The sequence below is a fragment of the Rhinopithecus roxellana genome, chromosome 12 (assembly GCF_007565055.1).
Source record: "Rhinopithecus roxellana isolate Shanxi Qingling chromosome 12, ASM756505v1, whole genome shotgun sequence".
In the NCBI taxonomy this organism is placed as follows: Eukaryota; Metazoa; Chordata; class Mammalia; order Primates; family Cercopithecidae; genus Rhinopithecus; species Rhinopithecus roxellana.
The window spans coordinates 8,788,489-8,809,283 of record NC_044560.1 but is presented as its reverse complement, the minus strand read 5'-3'; the positions used below and the strand labels follow the sequence as shown (position 1 = coordinate 8,809,283).

General features: G+C 49.2%; 1 protein-coding gene across 9 annotated transcripts in view; it reads left to right on the top strand.

Annotated features, from left to right (window-relative positions):
• Window positions 1-20,795, top strand: part of TMCO4 (transmembrane and coiled-coil domains 4) — a 126,115-nt gene that overhangs the window by 53,776 nt on the left and 51,544 nt on the right. For all 9 annotated transcript variants that reach the window (XM_030942440.1, XM_030942437.1, XM_030942436.1 and 6 more), the window contains 6 exons: window positions 3,478-3,575; window positions 4,451-4,594; window positions 5,400-5,519; window positions 10,306-10,470; window positions 11,295-11,431; window positions 15,565-15,649. In XM_030942440.1, the coding sequence (XP_030798300.1) occupies window positions 3,478-3,575; window positions 4,451-4,594; window positions 5,400-5,519; window positions 10,306-10,470; window positions 11,295-11,431; window positions 15,565-15,649 (749 nt within the window). The remainder of the gene's footprint in view (window positions 1-3,477; window positions 3,576-4,450; window positions 4,595-5,399; window positions 5,520-10,305; window positions 10,471-11,294; window positions 11,432-15,564; window positions 15,650-20,795) is intronic.

Below are 20,795 nucleotides of genomic sequence, written 5' to 3'. Positions count from 1 at the left end.
AGCTCAGTATTTTCCAAGGGTGATGTGTCAGTGAGGAAGTGATTAGTGTTGAAGCTAGAGGGGGAGAGAGGGGTCAGGACACAGAGGGCGTAAGTGTCACAGTGGGGAGAGATGACAGTGTCCTGAAGGCAACCAGGCAGGCAAAGAGGGAAGAGGAGAAAGAGGCAGGTAGTCATGGTTATATTTTTCTATTAATACTTGGCATTGGCCACTGCAGTGTGCTGTCTCATCATCTGTCCATGGGTCATTTGATAGTTACATTTCCTAAGCGAGAAAATCAACACTCAGAAAAATTAGATGATCCTGGAAGTTCATGGCAGAGCTAAGCTCAAACACCTCTTCGCCAGATTTCCAGACTATTTCTAGGCCGTGTTTGTTGAATCAAGATGCCACTGACTCAGTGCCACATCACCTGTCTAGTTGCACATTCCCATCATGTATCGTCAGCAACTTGAATGTTTTCTTCGGCCTTGAACTCTGCCGAAAGTCAGTAATCTTCAGCCTTCCACTTCGAACTGAATTAAGAGTTATCAATTAAGGGTCAAAGCAGTTAAGGGTCAAAGTATATGCCCAGCCTGTGTTGAGGAGGAAATTATTACAATAATAATGAAGAGAGTGATAATAGCAATAAATATATTGAATAATTACAGGATGGTAGTCACTGTATCTCAGTGTCTCTGTCTCATTTAGTCCTCACAATACCCCTGGAAATTCAGTACTGTTATTATCCCCATTTGTTGGTTGAGGAAACTCAGATGTGACAAATAATTTGTGCATAGTCACAAAGTTATTAAGTGGTTCTGTCCGTTGTGGGGATAGGCTAGGTTTTGCTGCTGTAACAAGTGACCCCCAAATAAATCTCAGCAGCTTACAGGATTAAAGGTGTATTTCTTGTTCATACTATGTGTCCATTGCAGATTGGCTGTAGCTTGAATTCACATTGTCCTGGTTCTGGGTCCCAGGCTGACAGAGTGACCCCATCTAGATTATTGCTGGTTTTGGGGCAGAGAGAAAGAAGATGAATCACTTTCCTGCACTGGCTTTAAAGATTCTGCCAGTTGTCCTGGCATGGTGGCTCATACCTGTAGTTCCAGCACTTTGGGAGGCTGAGGCAGGTGGATCACTTGAGCCCAGGAGTTTGAGACCAGCCTGAGCAACATGGCAAAACCCCATGTCTACAAAAAATACAAAACTTAGCCAAGCATGGTGGCACATACCTATAATCCCATCTACTTGGGAGGCTGAGGCAGGAGGATCACTTGAACCTGAGAGATGGAGGTTGCAGTGAGCCAAGATCCCACCAGTGCACTCCAGCTTGGGCGACAGAGCCGAACCTTGTCTCAAAAAAAAAAGAAAAGGGGGAAAAAAAAAAGATTCTGCCAGAAGTGACACATATCACCTCCACCTACATTTGACTGGCTAAAGCTGGTCCTATGACCACTCAGTTCAACAGGGCAGGGATGCATAATCTTTCTGTAAGAGGGATAACTGAATATGTGGAGAATGGTGACACAGCTACCACAACAGCAGAGCTAGGATTCATGCCTACATCCGCAGAGTTTGAATTCTGACATTAGAACCCTCCATCTTGATGGCCCTCCTGCCTCCCACTGTGCTAGATGCACGTGGTTCAGCCTCATCCCACACTACCGATGACGTGAATTTCAATCGTGGAAAACCAGCATCATGATATGCACAGAGATTTTTACTACTGGTTTCTGCTTCTGTGTAATGAAGTGACTGAGAAACACTGGGCTTTACACTCAGGAGATGCTTAGGAAAAAAATCTGTTGAGGTGAACTGGCAGGGAACCAAAAAGCACAGCAGGTCCCTAGATGCCCAACTGAAATCCCATTTTGTGTATGTATGTATGTATGTATGTATGTATGTATGTATGTATGTATTTTGAGACACAGTCTCACTCTATTCCCAAGCTGGAGTGCAGTGGTACAATCTCAGCTCACTGCAACCTCCTCCTCCCGGGTTCAAGTAATTCTCCTGCATCAGACTCCTGTGTGGCTAGAGTTACAGGCGCCTGCCCCAACGCCTGGCTAATTTTTGTGTTTTTAGTAAAGATGGGGTTTCACCATATTGACCAGGCTGGTCTCAAACTCCTGACCTCAGGTGATCCGCGTGCCTTGGCCTCCCAAAGTGCTGGGGTTACAGGTATGAGCCACCATACCTGGCCAAATCCCATTTCTTTTAGATGACTGGAGAAGGAGCTATTTCTCAATGAAGTGTATGGTTCATGAGGAGGTAGATGGGAAGGAAACAGGTACTGGTTGAGCACATACATTTTTCTGCTCACGGAGATGCAAAAACACAGCACATCATCCATTCTCAATATAACTTTATTGACTGAATAGATAAAGAAGGAATGAAATTAATCCTTACAAACCAACAACTTTATGAGGTAGAAATTAGTATCCGCCTTTTGACAAAAGAGGAAACTGAGGCTTGGGGAGATGCAGCATCGTGATGACATCAGCCCTGATTGCACTGAGTCCTTGCAGTGTGCCCACCACTGTGCTAAATGCTTTACAGATAATCTATTACTGGAGCCTCACAGTTCATGGGTAGGTAGGGACTGTTATCCCTTAATTCATCTATAATATGGGTACAATAACCATACTGCTTCTTAGGATAAGATTAACCCTGTGAAGTGCAAAGCCCAGTGGCTGAGATGTAAGAAGCCCTTGGTAAAGATTAACCATTTTTCTTCTTTGATTATCACCATGCTTTGCTATCACTCCACACTGAGTTATTGTTCAGACTCCAACCTCAGTTCAGAGTTCCCACTTAATAACCTCTCCGTCCCAGCCACAGCAAAGGGGCTAAGGGCTGAATGTCCAATAGGAAAATTGGGCTTCCTGACTCTTGAGTGCTCACAAACAGCAGTTCTCAGGGCTCACCTGACCCCAATTCACTCTAAATGTTTTCCTTTTGCTAATTTTTTTAGCATTTCCATTTCAAGTCTGAACAAGTCTAGCTACTGCTCCAAGGCCAAGGTCTCCCATCTTCAAAATGATCATTTTGAAGGAAACTGGTTTCCAAATGTCCCAGAGGGAGGTGGGATCAGATGACAGGGTGGAGAAGAAGGGAGGGGAGGAGGGAGGTGACGGAGTCTGTGATTATCTATTTTGTGCTTCTTCTGGGTCCATCTGTTTAAAGATCTTTTTTGTGCTTCTCTTGCTATTATTATGATTTTTTTTTGTCTTTTTATTATTCAAATTGCAACCCTGTTAGGATGGATCCATTGGGTAAGTAGTACATCCCATACACTGAGATTCCTCGGCTGGGTTTTAGAATGTTTTCAGCTTTTTAAACCATCAATGGGCTCAGGGTGACTTTGGTCCCTTACTCTGAGTGGCAGAGTAGCTACCCAGCATTGGCCCCTGTTTGAGGGTTGGTGTGGTGGGGATATCTCAAGGGATCCTGGGCACAGCTGGCCCTAAAGACCACCCTCTTTTCCCTCAGAATGGCCGAGGCATCCCGGAAGAAGAAAGAAAACCGGAGGAAATGGAAGCGTTATTTCCTGATAGGCCTGGCGACTGTCGGAGGCGGAACAGTGATCGGTGAGTCCAGCTGGAGATGGTGGCACAGGTCCGGGTTTTGCAGACAGAAATGATGCCAGGCTGTGGGTGAGAGTGGAGAGTGCAGGGGCTCAGCTGGGAGGTGGCTCCTGGCATGCGGTAGGTAGTCAGTGAGTAGTCAGTATGCTCATCAGCACTGTCAGAAGCTTCCATGGGAGGCATTATTAGGTAGCTGAGGGGTAAAAACTCATCAAGCCACACCTTTTTTTTTTTTTTTTTTTTGAGACAGTGTCTTGCTCTGTCACCCAGGTTGGAGTGCAGTGGCGCGATCTCGGCTAACTGCAAGCTCTGCCTCCAGGGTTCATGCCATTCTCCTGTCTTAGCCTCCCAAGTAGCTGGGACTACAGGCACCCGCCAGCACACCCAGCTAATTTTTTGCATTTTTTTTTTTTTTTTTTGAGACAGAGTCTGGCTCTGTCGTCCAGGTTGGAGTGCGGTGGCGGGATCTCAGCTCACTGCAAGCTCCGCCTCCTAGGTTTACGCCATTCTCCTGCCTCGGCCTCCCAAGTAGCTGGGACTACAGGTGCCCGCCTCGTCGCCCGGCTAGTTTTTTGTATTCTTTAGTAGAGACAGGGTTTCACCGTATTAGCCAGGATGGTCTCGATCTCCTGACCTTGTGATCCGCCCGTCTCGGCCTCCCAAAGTGCTGGGATTACAGGCTTGAGCCACCGCGCCCGGCCTAATTTTTTGTATTTTTAGTAGAGACGAGGTTTCACCATGTTAGCCAGGATGATCTTGATCTCCTGACCTCGTGATCTGCCTGCCTCGGCGTCCCAAGTGCTGGGATTACAGGTGTGAGCCACCGCGCCCGGCCACCACATTTTTACTCCCACTTGAAACTGCTGCTTTTCCCACAGGTGTGACCGGAGGTCTCGCTGCACCCCTTGTTGCCGCTGGAGCAGCGACGATTATTGGCAGTGCGGGAGCAGCGGCTCTGGGCTCAGCAGCCGGCATAGCCATCATGACCTCGCTGTTCGGTGCAGCTGGAGCTGGCCTGACAGGTAAGGTTCAAAAGGAATGATAGGTTCAGAGGAATTTTCAGCCAGGGTGGCCCAGTTCCTAAAAGAACATGCCTGGATTCTCACCAGTAGTGGCTCCCTGGGAGACAGAGGAGACGTGGCTTTTCTCACTCTGGGTCCCAGCCTTCCCAGAGCTCGCGTGGGTCAGGGTCAGGGCCGAGTTTGAGAAGCTGGCTTTTTTCCCATGCAACTGTGTGTACTTCCTGAGAAAGGCCACAACTGAACCTGCTTCCACCATTCAGAAGTTTCTATGCTTGGGCTTCCTCGTGTTTGGAGAGAACATGGCTGCCCTTCCCCAAGCAGCATCACCTGGGGGAGTTTTTCCAAATGATACCTGTCAGCAGCAGCGCGCCTCCCATTCCCTCAACCCCGTCATGCACAGACATTCCTGCTCAGCTCCCCAAGAGGAGTTTGCTCCCCTGCTGAGACTCTTGGTCCATTTGATTCGCCGTTACTAAGTGGAGTGTGTTCTACCCCTGCAGTGTGTGGGCAGGAGAAAAGAAACAGAACCAGGGCAGAGCAATGGGTAAGAGCCTGGGCTCTGAGGTCCAAACCAGCTCTTCCACTTGGGGCTGGCCAGCCTCAGCAGCAGCTTCTTGCTTTCGTCTATAATCAGGGACAATAATGGCACCTACCTTAATGAGTTCAAACACAATGTTGGATGTTTTTCCAGGGGCAGGGCACACAGACGGCCCTCACTGTGTGCATGTGTGAACACATACAGCCACCCTGATGTTCCCTGGGGCCCCAGTCACCTCCATTCTCTTTCTCGGATCTGGGTCTTTAGGATACAAGATGAAGAAGCGAGTGGGAGCCATTGAAGAGTTCACGTTTCTGCCTCTGACGGAAGGCAGGCAGCTGCACATCACCATCGCCATCACTGGGTGGCTCGCATCCGGCAAATACCGTGAGGACCAGGAGGACCAGAAGTGGAGGGGGGTGGGCAGTGGCTGGCCTGGGCCAGACCCTGGGCTAGGTTTTTACCTGGGCTAGGGAGCAGGTATGGGGAGCCCCATTTTGCAGAGGAAGAAACTGAGGCTCAGAGAGGTGAGGTAACTTCATCTCACATCTGTCTACCTGCCCATCATCTCTCCATCCATCTATCCACCTACTCAACCACCCACCCACCTGTCCATTCACCCATCCATCCATCCATCCACCCACCCACCCACCCACCCATCCATCCATCCACCCACCCATCCATCCATCCATCCACCCACCCACCCACCCTTCTACCTATTCACCCATCCACCCACCCACCTATTTATGCATCTACCCACCCATTTAGCCACCCTTCTATCTATCCATCCATCCATCTACTCTTCTACCTATCTACCTGTCCACCCACTCACCTGTCTACCGACCCATCGACCCATCCATCCATCCACACTTCTACCTATCTATCCATGCGCCCACCCATCCATTCATCCATCCACCCTTCTACCTATCCCCCCATCCAGCCACCCACCTGTCTGTCCATCCACCCACCCATCTGCCCAACCATCCATTCATCCATCCACCCTTCTACCTATCCACCCATCCAGCCACCCACCTATCTGTCCATCCACCCACCCATCTGCCCAACCATCTATTCATCCATCCACCCATCCACCTATCTGTCCATGTAGCAGTATTTATAAAGTACTGTACTTACCATGTGTCATATACTGAACCAGGTCTTAGGAATTCAGTGGTGAGCAGCACAGCCATGGCCTCTACTCCCACAGAACATACAGCCCAAGACAGAAGACAGACCAAGTAACTAAATGGGAGCTTTATGGATAGCACAATAGGGGAAGCACAGGGTGTTTCTGGGGAAGGTTCTGAAGGAAGTGACATTTAGGCTAAGGGCTAGCTGGGAGTTAGCCCAATAAACCAGGAGCAGAAACTGTATTCCAAGCAAAAGGACAGCAGGTGCAAAGGCCCAGTGGCTTGAAAGAACCAAAAGAGCACAGGATGGCTGCAGCAGGGAGCCAGAAGGCAGGAATGTGGGTGGAGCCAGACCACGCAGGAGCGTGTGAGCTGTGGCAAGAAGTTTGAATTTGTCCTCAGAGCAAGTGGAAGATAGCAAAGGACTTTAAGCACGTGAGTGAGAGATCAGTATGTGTTGGCTACATGACCTCAGCAGGTTATGTACCTTCTCTGTATCTCTGCTACTTCATTTGTAAAGTGGAACGAATTATTGCCACCTTTTCAGGATGCTGCAAAGATTAAGTGAGGAAATGCATGAACATCACGTGGTTTCTAGTTGGCATGACGCAAACCTTAGTTCCCTTTGCTGTTCTAATTTGAATATGCATATTTTGGGGGATTCTAGCCAGGGTGGCATTGAGGACTCACACCATGGTCCACTTGTTGCTTGGCTGACCCCTGCAAGTGCCCAGCAAGAGACTCAACAAACAACAAACACTGCATCCCTTAGAGAAAGAGCAGGGTGGGCGCAGGAATCCTAAACGTCCCAACCTGGCCACTCAGGCATGCCCCCCAAGAGTCTCCTGGGTTCCCAAGTCTCTGACCTGAGGACAGAAGTCGCAGATCTGCCAAACCACCTAGAAGAAAGCCAGCGAAAAACGTTTAGAGGTGTCACCAGGCGCCAGGGTCTTACTGGTGTGTGACCGACAGGCCTCACCCATGCACAGAGGTCACTAGCATTCAGTGAGCGCCTCCTTCACACCTACCCTGAGTCTGGCATTTTACCAGCACAGTAGGAACTTGGTGTGGTTACCTCCTAGAAACCTCACTTCCACCCTCCAAGGTGAGGCTGTTCTGATCCTCACCTTGGAAGATCAGAGGTGGAAGAGGAACCCTGGCAGGAGAGTAGCAGATGCAGAATTCAAAGCTAGGTCTCCTGATCCAATGCCCAGGGTTTCTTTTCATTTGTTTTCATTTTACCATGCTACAGGAGGGAGCAAGAACAAGAGCCCAGGTAAAGGAATTTGCAAGTCTGGCCGGCATGGAAAGCAAACTCCTTTCTTCATTTTGCCGCCATTTGTTCAGTTTGCCCCAGGTTAAAGGTCAAGTTCATTTGTGAATGAGGAAGGTCTTCATTGAGCTCCAGCAGTCTAGTATGGTGGGGCACCCAGGGAAAGGACTGGGTAAAATAAATATAATCAAGCTAGAGAAAGTTTCAGAAGGAAAAAATATGTGTTCCTACCTCCTCGAGAGCCAGGAAAAGAAGCCTTATCATCACAAGGTTGCTTTTTCCATGTGATAGGAATAACCAGACTTTCTTTGGCCCACCCCTTTATTAATCTTGATTATGTACAATAAAGATAAAAACTTTGTAGCCAACGACCAAGCCCTTCATATGCACTGGCTCATTTAGCTCCTCACTTCAGTCCAGGGAAGTGGCCATAATTCGCCCTCCCATTTTCCAGATGAGGAAACTGAGGCTCATAAGGGGTGCCCAGGGTCACCCAGCTAGTCAGGGGCAGGGGCAGGATTCACCCCCATTCTCTCTGGCTCCACAGCCCATATTCTTGGCCATGGGACAGCACAATGCAGTAGAGCACTTTACAGTTTATACAACGCCTTTTTATTTTTTTTATTTTTATTTTTTATTTTATTTATTTATTTATTTATTTATTTATTTATTTTTTTTTTTTTTTGTGACGGAGTCTTGCTTTATCACCAGGCTGGAGTGCAGTTGCCCAATCTCGGCTCACTGCAACCTCCGCCTCCCGGATTGCAGCGATTCTCCTGCCTCAGCCTCCTGAGTAGCTGGAATTACAGGCACATGCCACCATGCCCAGCTAGTTTTTTATTTTAGTAGAGATGAGGTTTCACCATGTTGGCCAGGATGGTCTCAATCTCTTGATCTCGTGATCTACCCACCTCGGCCTCCCAAAGTATACAACGCCTTTTATGCAGCATCTCATGTGATCCCCACCACACCCGTGAGTCAGATGTTATTATTTCATCCTTACAAATGTGGAAACCAAGGGTCAGAAGGACACTGTGCCTTGCTGTGAGTCACACCAGTGGAAGCCGTCGAGCTGGGTTCCGAACCCAGGCTGACATCAAGCCCGTGCTCCTCGCTGTCCTGGACCCGTCTCCTCTCTCGGGGCTGACTATCACCTTATCCATTATGAGAGGCAATTGATCCCCAAGTTGTTGCTGAGCTGAGACAGGGTCCCCACAGAGGGAGGGGAGCAGCTGTAGGGTTGTCCTTGTGCAGACGTGGCACCCTGCAGGTAAGGATGAGCTTTGGGGCAGGCAGGTAGAGGCCTGAGGTTGATGCTCAGAACCTGCAGGCCACCCCAGGAAGCTGTCTCCACCCCTCCATTCCCACATGGTGTTTAATGAGCTCTTACTGTGCGTCACATCACCAGGCTTTGGGAATATAGTGTTTGATAAAACAGACTGTAGGAGAGGCACACGTCAAACAGGATGCGAAAATAGTGAATAATTACAGACTGTGATAAGAACTTATGGGGAAAAGTGGAGGGTGCATTTGATTTGTCAGAGGAGCCGGGAAGGCTTCCCCATGGAAGAGACGATTGGACCGGAATCTCAAGGACAAGTGGTAGTAATCTAGGGGAACTGATGTACGACCTGGGAGCTCATGAAGGATTTTAGGCAGGAGTGGGAGAAGATTTGTGTTTTGAAAAAGTCACTTGCGCTGGGCGCAGTGGTTCACGCCTATAATTCCAGCACTTTGGGAGGCTGAGGCGGGTGGATCACTTGAGGTCAGGAGTTCGAGACCAGCCTGGCCAATATGAAACCCTGTCTCTACTAACAATACACAAAAATTAGCTGGGTGTGGTGGTGGGTGCCTATAATCCCAGCTACTCAGGAGGCTGAGGTAGGAGAATCACTTGAACCCAGGAGGCGGAGGTTGCAGTGAGCCAAGATGGTGCCAGTGCACTCCAGACTGGGAAACAAAGCAAAACTCTGTCTCAAAAAAAGAAAAGAAAAACCACTTGGGCCACAAGCAGAAATGCATGGGGGCCAGATTAGGGGCCCCTCTGTGCTCCTATCCTGAAGGCAGCCAGGTGGGCAAGGAAGGAGGGGATGAGGGTGGTGTCATGGTTATACTTTCCAACTTGGCATTGGCCGCTACAGTGGTGTCATCTCATCCTCCTTCCATGGGTCATTTGATATTTATATTTTCTCAGTGAGAAAACTGAGGCTCAGGAAAATTGGATGACCCAGGAAGATGATAACAGAGCCGGGCTCAAACACCTCTTCCCCACATTTCTAGCTACCACCCAGGCCATGTTTGTCAAATCAAGATGCCGCAGACTCGCAGCGCTACACTGCTTGTCCCGTTGTGTGCTCTCGTTGTATGTCCTGAGCAGCTTAATGCCAGAATTATTTCAGCATGAGAGAAAATAATCCTTTACATATATCATAGTTCAAACAGCCTTCATTCTTATACCTACCCTATGAAGGGAGATAAACCATCTTCCCACTTCACATAGAAGCAAAGCGAGGCTCCAGGTGAGATAGTGATGTGCCCAGGGTCACCTGACTTCTAGTGAATGCAGGAGCTGGGATTCGAGCCCAGCCTGCTGACTCATGGGGCTGCACAGAGCTCTGTTAGCTCTGCTGACAGCTGCCACTCATTGGCAGGGGGTGGACCTCTTGTCTTCCAACAAGGGTGAGTGGTCCTGGTGCTGCCTGTCTGGGGTGATGGGGTGGGGCATCCTCTGCCACAGACGAGAGACTTCACCTACCTGTGATCTCCCCAGGCACCTTCAGTGCCCCGTGGGCCGCCCTGGCCCACAGCCGTGAGCAGTACTGTCTGGCCTGGGAAGCCAAGTACCTGATGGAGCTCGGCAACGCCCTGGAGACCATCCTCAGTGGTCTCGCCAACATGGTGGCCCAGGAGGCTCTAAAGTACACAGTATTGTCTGGTAAGGCCCCCCACCTGCCCCACAACAACAGCATGCCCACTGCCTTCATCCCACAGTGGTACCATAGTTTTACATGCCCAAAGCCCCCAGGGCATGCACCGTGCTGGACTCTAGGAACACAGAGAGGTTAAGGCCGCATTCCTGTCTGGGAGAAGTTTATGATCCCTATGGAGAGAAGACAGGTAAACAGTCAGTCGCATGATCTGTCTGTCAGCTATTGCTGTGCGACAAGCCACCGCAAAACTCTGTGGGATGTTTACTGTAAAGTTCAAGAGGCTGGAGTTGGCGGATCTTAGCTGGGCCTATGGATCAGCTGACCATCCACCAATCAGTGCTGGCCTTGTCTGAGGCGTCTCGGCTCTGCTCCATTTGTCTCTCATCCTCCTGCTGGGATGAGCAGGCAAGCCCATGTCAACGACGGAAGCACAAGAGGCTAGCCCTGATGCACAAGTCCATTTCAAGCGTCATATCTACTAATGTCTTTGGCAAAAAAAGCAAGTAATATGACTGAGTCTAGAAGGGATGGGCAGGGCAGGGGGCCCCACTGCAGAGTTATGAGGCAAAGTGGGAGGGTACAAGGTATGGAGACGAATTGGGGCCCTCTCACACGTGACAAGGGCTTGAGCAGAAGGGATTGAGTCCATATATCAGAAATTCATGAGTTTCAGATTGCTTTGCTCTTTAGCAGTTCGACAATACTTGGCAAGCTTGCAGGTCCAAGTTAGAGACTGCATGCATTCGTTCCAGCATCTGTTAGCCAGTCACTTCCCTAGTAGGACCCTAGGATGGGGGCCATTCCCTTCATCACTATCTCACTTCCCCAGGCATTGTGGCTGCCCTGACCTGGCCAGCCTCACTCCTCAGTGTCGCCAATGTCATCGACAACCCCTGGGGGGTGTGTCTCCATCGATCAGCAGAGGTTGGCAAGCACCTGGCCCACATCCTGCTTTCCCGGCAGCAGGTACCTGGGAATGGCTGTGTGGGCGTGGCATGGGGCAAGAGGGGAAGTCAGGGACTGACTTGTTCACAGACATCAGCCTTAGAGGCAAGGCTACTTGGAGGAGGGGCAAGGCTACTTGGAGGTAACCCAATGGTTTTGGGGGGATGAAGAGTCCTTGCTGCCCCTCCGGTTCAAGTAATGAATGTGTCCTTGGATGAACAGTAAGAATTATAGACTCTGCAGCTCTAGCAGGTATTTAGGTGAGGACTGAATAACAAGGGCATCTGCAGGTAGGAACAAGTCTGGGGGACTCTGGCAGAAGCAAAAGTGGCTCCTGGGTGGCAGCTCTTCATTCAAGCGTTGAGGATAATCGTTGGGCTCATTGGGGCGATATTTCAGTGGAAACCTCTGACTCAGTTTGCAGTGAAGCCAGTAAAGTGAATAAGACCAGGTGCCTCAGCTGGCCACCAGTGGAATTCCCACATGCTGGTAGCCTGGTGGTCCTTCCCAGAAGTGTAAAGCTACTTTGTGATGTCATCTTCGGTGGTCTAAATACCGTGTAAAATGGTTAGGAAGAGACATCATCATAATACTGTTTAAATTTGAATCTAGTAAAGATGTCCTTACCAACAGAATAAAACTATCCCCTTCAAAATAAACTCGAGTGAATGGAGACAAAAGCTTGAGAAATAGTACCAGAAATGACTGCCTTTTCAGGATTTGTTTTGGCTGGAAGTGGGAGAAAACCCAAAATAACAATGACTTAAACAAGGTAGAAGCTTATTTTCCTGGAGAAGCCTAGCAAGGTTGCCTAACAGCCTGCTGTGGTGCAGAGGCCCAGGTTCCTGCTACCTTGTTGCTCTGTGATCTTGACCTTGTATCCAAGATGGCATCATCTGAGCTCCAGGGAGCAGGAGAAAGGAAGAACTGAAGAAGAACCAGCAAAGCCTTACAACATTTCAGTTGGTGTCTTGCTGGCCAGAGCCTAGTCACATGACCATTCCTAGCTGCCACAGAAGCTGGGAAATACAGTACTTATTCTAAGTGACGATTAACCCAGCTGAAATTCAATTACTATGGAAGAAAAGGGAGGGATGGATGCTGAGGGACGACAACTAGCAGTTCCTGCCATGCAGGTAAACTGCTTGAGAAACTGGCCACCCCCTTCAATCCCTGTGTCTTTGTCAAAAGAAACAGAAAAGTCCTTTGGCAGGCTTGACTCTAAGGCAAAGGCCAAAGTGGCATTGGCTTAGACAAGATAGAAGTTTGTTCTCTCCCAAGTAACAGTCTGGGTGTCAGCATCTGGGGCAAGCTGATGTGTTCATTTCCTACTGCCACTGTAACAAATTACCACAAATTTACCAGCTGAAAACAGATTTACTATTTTACAGCTCTGGAGGTCAAAAGGCAAAAAATGCATGCCTTAGGGAGGATCCCCTTTCCTTGCCTTTGCCAGCTTTCAAAGGCCCCATTCCTTCACCATCAAAGCCAGCAGTGTAACACCTTGAAATCTTTCTATTCCTCAGCTTCCATCATCACATCACCTTCTGTCTAACTGATCCCTCCTGCCTCCCTCTTGTAGGGACGCTTGTGATGACCTTGGCTCCTCCCAGATAATCCAGAATCATCTCCCCATCTGAAGATCTTAAACTTAATCACATCTGCAAAAATCCTTTGTTGGCCTCATGGGCGAGGTGGTTCATGCCTATAATCCTAGCACTTTGGGAGGCCAAGGCAGGCAGATTGCTTTAGCCCAAGAAACCAGCCTGGGCAACACGGTAAACCCTGTCTCCACAAAAAATACAAAAATTAGCTGGATGTGGTGGCTTATGCCTGTAGTCCCAGCTGTTTAGGAGGCTAAGGTGGGAGGATCACTGGAGCCCAGGAGGTGGAAGCTGCAGTAAGCTGTGATTGCATCACTGTACTCCGGCCTGAATGACAGAGTGAGACCTTGTCTCAAATAAATAAATAACAAAGGGCCAGCCGGGCACAAGTGGCTCATGCCTGTAATCCCAGCACTTTGGAAGGCCAAGGTGGGCAGATCACCTGAGGTCAGGAGTTCAAGACCAGTCTGGCCAACATAGTGAAACCCTGTCTCTACTAAAAATACAAAAATCAGCTGGGCGAGGTGGTGTGCACCTGTAATCCCATCTACTCAGGTGGCTGAGGCATGAGAATCACTTGAATCTGGGAGGCAGAGATTGCAGTGATCCCAGATCGTGCCACTGCACTCCAGCCTGGGCGACAGAGTGAGACTCTGTCTCAAAAATAAATAAATAGGCCAGGTGCAGTGGCTCACGCCTAATAATCCCAGCACTTTGGGAGTCTGAGGCGGGTGGATTGCTTGAGGTCAGGAGTTGGAGACCAGCTTGGCCAACATGGTGAAACCCTGTCTCTACTAACAATACAAAAAAAAAAAAAATTAACTGAGTATGATGTCACGTACCTGTAGTGCCAGCTACTCAGGAGGCTGAGGCAGGAGGATCGCTTGAGCCCGGGAGGTGGAGGTTTCAGTGAGCTGAGATCACACCACTGCATTTCATTCAGCCTAGGCAACAGAGCAAGACTGCATCTCAAAAAAAAATAATTAATTAAAATAAAATAAATAATAAATAAATAACAAAGGCCCTTTGCTGTACAAGGCAGCATTCACAGGTTCCAGGGATTAGGATGAAGACATCCATGGCAAGGCATTATTCTGTCTCCCACATGGGCAGCTTCGTAATATTGGAAGTCCAGCCTCCTTCACTCTCCTGGCCTCTCATCCTGAGCACTGGGCTTTTCTCTCTCTCTTTTTTTTTTTTTTTTTGACGGAGTCTCACTCTGTCACACAGGCTGTAGTACGGTAGCATGATCTCAGCTCACTGCAACTTCCGCCTCCCAGGTTCACTGATTCTCCTGTCTCAGCCTCCCGAGTAGCTGGGACTACAGGTGCCTGCCACCACACCTGGCTAATTTTTGTATGTTTTTAGTAGAGATGGGGTTTCACCATGTTGGCCAGGCTGGTCTCAAACACCTGACCTCAAGTGATCCGCCCGCCTTGGCCTCCCAAAGTGCTGGGATTACAGGCGTGAGCCACCATGCCTGGCCGGGCTTCTCTCTTGTCCAAGACAGATCTTCCCGCATTACGTGTGTGTTTCAGACAGTGGGAGGTAGGGAAGTAGGGATGAGGAGTATGCCTAGAAGTCACAGCTTTTGTTTGCCTTCAGTCACTTGGCTAAGTCTCAGCCCTGTGGCCACCCCCAGCTACGGAGGAGTCAGGGAGACTTCATCTTTGGCTGGGTGGCCGCATGCCCAGTCAAACTCAGGAGTAAAGGACAAAGGGGAGAGTGACATTGGGCAGCAGCCTGCAGGATTTGAATACTGTTTAACAAAGGATTTTCTACTGTGGTAAGTGGAGTGGTGTAGGGGTGTAGAATACGTGTATTGGCTCAAAACCAAGGAAAAGGAATAGACTGATAAAACCAGGCTGGGCATCCAGAGTTCATCCACTCCCCTCGTCTCCTTCCGTGTAAGCTTGTACCCAGACACCCCCAGATAACTTTCATTTTCTTTAGAGTCTTCAGATAATGAGTTGCCTTTACTAGAAGTCCTTGAGTCAGAAAATTCCTCTTTCCATCTGACTTACTACCTTATCTTATCACTTAGAGCCAATATTTTGTGCCCCACCTTCCTATCTAGAAACAGAACAGTTGTCCCTCCCTTGTCACTCTTGCCTTTTTACCCCTCACACGCGGGGGTGCCTTCTGTCTAATCTCCCCAGCTCCAGAAGGGGTCCCGCAGCACTGTAGCCATTTGCCAGAAGGCAGATCAGTCCAAGGGAAGTTGCTCTTGTAATTGACTAGCCCCATCTCCTGGGGAAGATGAGATGGTGGCTGGGTAATGGTTTGAGATGAAAGGGAATTAACCCAGCCGGGGACTGCCTGTTGGCCTTGGAGGAAGCTAATTTCAGCAGCAGGTGCACTCCTGCATAAATGAGGGTCCTGACTCTGCTGATTAAGACATCAGAGCTCAGGGACCGCAACAGCACATGCATGATTCATTAGATGAGACTCAGGTAGTAAGGAATGTGCAAAGGCTGCCCTCCTCAGGCCTGATGTTTTACTAGAACTGGCTGCATTCCCTCCAGACACCTGTGTCCTTTTTCCCTTCAGGGCCGGCGACCTGTCACCTTGATTGGCTTCAGCCTGGGAGCCAGAGTCATCTACTTCTGTCTGCAGGAGATGGCTCAGGAGAAAGGTGAGCATGGATTATTGACACAGACGGAAACCCCTTCACAAGCTTGTTCCCCGGGACAGAGGTTCTGGGCCAGGGGCCATGAGCCTTGCAAAATGTGTTCCCAGTTCTTAGAAATAATAGTTAAAAGTTAAAAATAGTTTAAAAATCAAGAAAAATCATCAAACTTTGGAAAATTATTTTTTGTACATACATTAGAGTAGATGCAAGATGGACCATCCTGTAATAATGACACTGGCTTTTGCATCCTGATGCACTTTCTCAAGTGGGAATGAAGGGGACAAGAAGTTCAAAATCAAGGTGTCGGTAGGCCCACGTTCCCTCTGAAGGCTCTAGGGGAGGATTTTTCCTGTCTCTTCCAGCTTCTTGTGGCTGCCAGCAGTCCTTAGCATTCCTTGACTTGTAGACACGTCATTCCAGTCTCTGCCTGTTGTCTTCTCTTCTCTCATAAGGACAGACAGTCATTGGATTTAGGGCCCACTCTCATCCAGGGTGATCCCCTCTCAAGATCATTTACTTAATTATATCTGCAAAGACCGTTTTATCAGATAAGGTCATATTCACAGGTTCTAGGTGGACATATCTTCTGGGAGTTCACCATTCAACCACACACAGACACCTTTGGGAGTGTGTCATGCTTCCAGTGTCATCCTTTCTGTGCAAGGCAGTGAAAAGCTTGAGGGCCCCTGCTCCTGGCCTTGGGTAGGTGAGGTCTCCAGGGCAGAATGCTGGTTTTGGACAGATCTGCCAGCAGGGACTGCCTGTAGGAGGGGCTGGCTGGGAGAGTGAGTTGCCGAGCCTGGGGCACCTGGAGTGGTTCACTGCTCCTGGGACATGAGCTCACCTTCTCTCAGTGGAATGTAGCAGTGGCAGGACTCTGAAGCCAAGAGAAGGAACTCAGAAAGAAATTGCTGAACCTAGGAGTGGAGGGTGGATGGGAGAGAAGTGTTGGAACTTAATATGATTTGGCTGTGTCCTCACCCAAATCTCATCTTGAATTGTAGCTCCCATAATCCCCGCATGTTGTGGGAGGGACGTAGTGGGAGGTAATTGAATCATGAGGGCAGGTTTTCCCCGGCTATTTCTGTGATAGTGAATAAGTCTCACGAGATTTGATGGTTTTATAAAGGGCAGTTCCCCTGCACGCATTCTCTTGGTTGCTGCCGTGTAATACATGCCTTTGCTTCTCCTTTGCCTTCCACCATGATTGTTATTTGTTGCTGCAAAACAGTCTCTCCAAACACGGTGGCCAAAAGCAGCAATAACTGATCATTTCTCACAATTCTATGAGTTGACAAGACCGTTTCCCTTTCCTGCCTGGGCCTAGTCATACAGTTGTAGTCAGAGCTGAAACACCCAGAAGGTCCAAGTTGATCTCACTCATGTATCTGGTCATCGGTGCTGGTTGTCGGCCAATGCAGACTCCTCCCTGCTCTCCAAATCTACTTCTCCCGGGGAAGCCTTTGAAAAGTTGCCATCCTCTCTGCTGTCATCATTTTGCTTCTTTCTTTGTCATCTTTCCCTCTCTGGCAGCAAACCATCTATCTACAGGGCTCATTACCTAGAGAGATGTAGTCGTATTAATAGAACTGATTCTTCGTTTAGGGGAGAAGGCATGTCTCTGCCTCCAGTTAGCATAAATGCTATGTTAACTTAAGATCGTTAGTACAGCCAAGCCTTTAATTCCCCTGCCAAACAAATTGAATTAATTACCATTAACCATTTGGCTGTGGTAACCGGAAGTGAGGTCGACTATCAGCTGTCCCCAGAATGTGAGGCTGGAAACTGGAAAGAGGGAAGAGGAAGGCAGGTGGCCTCTTGGGTGACAGGGCTGGTTAGTGTGACACTGGGAAGTTCCTGCACTACAGCCTTTTGGGGGATGGTTCCCAAAGCAGCTTCCTTCCAGCATCTTTCCTGCTTGCTGCTCCCACCCCTGGATCCTCATGGCCCATGGGTGAGATTTGGGGTTTTGGTATTAGGCAGACCTAGATTTGGCTCCTAGCTTTGCCACTGAGTAGCTGTCAGACCTTGGGCTAGTCACTTAACCTCTCTGGGCCTCCGTTTCCTCAAAGGATATGAGCTTTGTGCACTTATCTCAAAGGATCATGGGGGGGTGACATAATGTGGAAGTTCCCTGGCCCCAATTTGGGTACAGTCAGTAAATGTCTTCTGAATTCCAACCTGAGGACCTACCATGCACAGGGAACCGTGGTGAGTGTTGTACAGATGTCAGAGCTTGTCATTTTGTTTCCGCTCTCTAGCCCCACATTAGACATGAACTCCAGGTAGGCAGGGTCTGCCTTGAGCCCTGCCGCCCCCACCCCCAGTGCCCACCACAGTGTCCAGTGCACTGTGAGTGGTCAGGAAGATGGAGGAGCTGGACTTTGGGTGAGGGAATAAGGCATGTGCTGCTGTGCCCATGAGCTAGTGTAGACCCACCAGGTCAAAGGCAGGCTGTGTTCAGATCACATTCCTTCCTCACCGCAGCCCCAAGAGGGAGGTTCCGCCAGTCTCCCTGCTTCAGACGAGAAAACTGAGGCTGAGAGGTGAAACCATGAGAATCCTAAGTGCCAGGATTCAGGCCCAGTGAGTCTGGCCCTGGAGCCCTATGCTGTATTTGGCAGAGGGCAGCTGGACTAGGGTAGGGCATCCCAGAGGGTCGGCCAACACGGCCAAAGGTGGGGCTCTCAGGGATGTCTAGAAATGGTGGCATCTGGTGTCTCTGCAGCCCACGTAAGAGGCCCCCCACCTGGGGTGGTAGGAAATGCTAACAGGTGAGGGTGGGAGCCTGGCACTATGCCAGGCTAAGGAGTTGGAAACAACTGATTCAACGCTGGGGAAAGATTGAGGTCTTTAAACTGTGGAGTGAATGAGTAATGGAGTGGATCTTGCCAAGGAGGACCTGGGGGCGCTGGTGCTGGGTACCCTACAGTTCACACACACACACACACACACACACACCTGCACACATTGATACACGCATCTGCACACACTCACACGGCAGCAACTCGGCAGATCCCAAGGGCCTCTAACGCCCCTGCCATTCTCTAGATCAGTGCAGATGTTCCAGCATGAGTCACAGGGCCCCACTCATGATCTGCCTTCAACACCTTCCCCTGCCTCTCTCCACCTCACACGCCGGGCTCCAGCAGACCAAGCTCTATTTCCAGACAATGTTCCCTCTTGGTCCATCCTCTTTATCTCCTTTTCTAGATAATTCCTACTCATTTCTCAGGTCTCACTGTGTCTGGAAGCTTTCCCTCCAATAATAATGATAATAGTAGTAGTAGTAGCAGTAGCGGTAACCGCAGCAGCACACACTTACGGAATACAGTGTTTTCATGCACCAGACACAGTTCTAAGCTCATCATATGTATTATTTCATGGAATCCTTCAAACAGCTCTGTGAGGTAGGTACTATTATCACATCCATTTTACAGAGGAGGAAAGAGAAATGCAGAGCGTAGGGATTTGTCTGAATCACACGGCTGGGAGGTGGCAGAGCAGGCAGTCTGGTTGGAGATTGTGCAGTCTTCACCCTATGCTAGACTGTCTCTCCAAGCTACACTCCATTCTTCCCTGAACATCTTTCTCAGCACTGGCCTGTCTCCCTGTTATTCCTCCCTGCTTGCTCATCTGTCTTTCCAGTCCACCGGTAATTGTCACCTAGAAGTGCATATCAGCACCACGCGGGCAATTTTTTTCCCAAATATATTCCCGAATATATATATATATATTGTCACTGTATCCTTAGCCTATCACAGTGCCTGGCACATACGAGGTGCTTGATGGACACATGACCCATGAGCCAAGTGAAGGAATCGATTCTGCATGTCCGGGACAGCGCATGCCCTGCTCAGCCGTGTGTGTCCCCAGTGCTTGGCACAGATGAGGACAAACATTTGAAGGTAGAAGGGAGTCCTTTTAACATGGGCACCACAGGTCTTCAGCATTTTATTTAGAAAACTTTTTTTTTTTTTTGAGATGGAGTTTCGCTCTTGTTGCCTAGGCTGGAGTGCAATGGCATGATCTCAGCTCACTGCAACCTCTGCCTCCCAGGTTCAAGCAATTCTGCCTCAGCCTCCCAAGTAGCTGGGACTACAGGCACCTGCCACCACGCCCAGCTAATTTTTTGTATTTTTAGTAGACATGAGGTTTCACCATGTTGGTCAGGCTGGTCCCAAACTCCTGACCTCGAGTGATCCACCTGCCTCGGCCTCCCAAAGTGCTGGCTTTACAGGCGTGAGCCACCACGCCCGGCCTGGAAAACTTCTGTATTGACAGATGAGTAGGTAGTCAGCAAAAATGAAAAAAGAAAAGAAAGAGAGAGAGAAAAAAAGAAAACCTCTATGTTTTAAAAGAAGTAGAAGAAAGTAGCGTCTGAAGCTTTCCAAATGACAAGAATTTGATAGGAATCTGACTCCAAGATGAACCCAGTGGACAAAAGTGCAGCTGGCATTTTCCCCCCTGTTGTCACCTTCAGAAGGAAGAACTTGGGCACAGAAAACTCTAAACACAGTCTTTTTGTTTGTTTGTTTAGAGACGCAGTCTCACTGCGTCGCCCAGGCTGGAGTGCAGTGGCACGATCTCGGCTCACTGCAAGCTCCGCCTCCTGGGTTCACACCATTCTCCTGCCTCAGCCTCCCAAGTAGCTGGGACTACTGGTGCCTGCCACCACACTCAGCTAATTTTTTAATATATTTTTAGTAGAGACAGGGTTTCACTGTGTTAGCAAGGATGGTCTCCATCTCCTGACCTCGTGATCTGCCCGTCTCAGCCTCCCAAAGTGCTGGGATTACAGGCATGAGCCACTGCGCCTGGCCACAGTCTTTATTTTTTTAAAGACAGGGTCTCCCTGTGTTGCCCAGGCTGGTCTCAAACTCCTGGTCTCAAGTGATCCTCCTGCCTCAGCTTCCCACAGCACTGGGATTACAGGCATGAGCCACCACGCCCGGCCCCCACAGTATTATTATTCAGCCTGATAGTTTCCCCCCTTATTTCATAACATCCCATCCCTGTCTCATTCATCATCTAGACAGGAGGTGAGAAAGGACACTGGTCATCCTCTGCCTTGACCTTGGTTAAGAACACACTGAGGCCAGGTCTAATGGCTCATGCCTGTAATCTCAATACTTTGGGAGACTGAGGT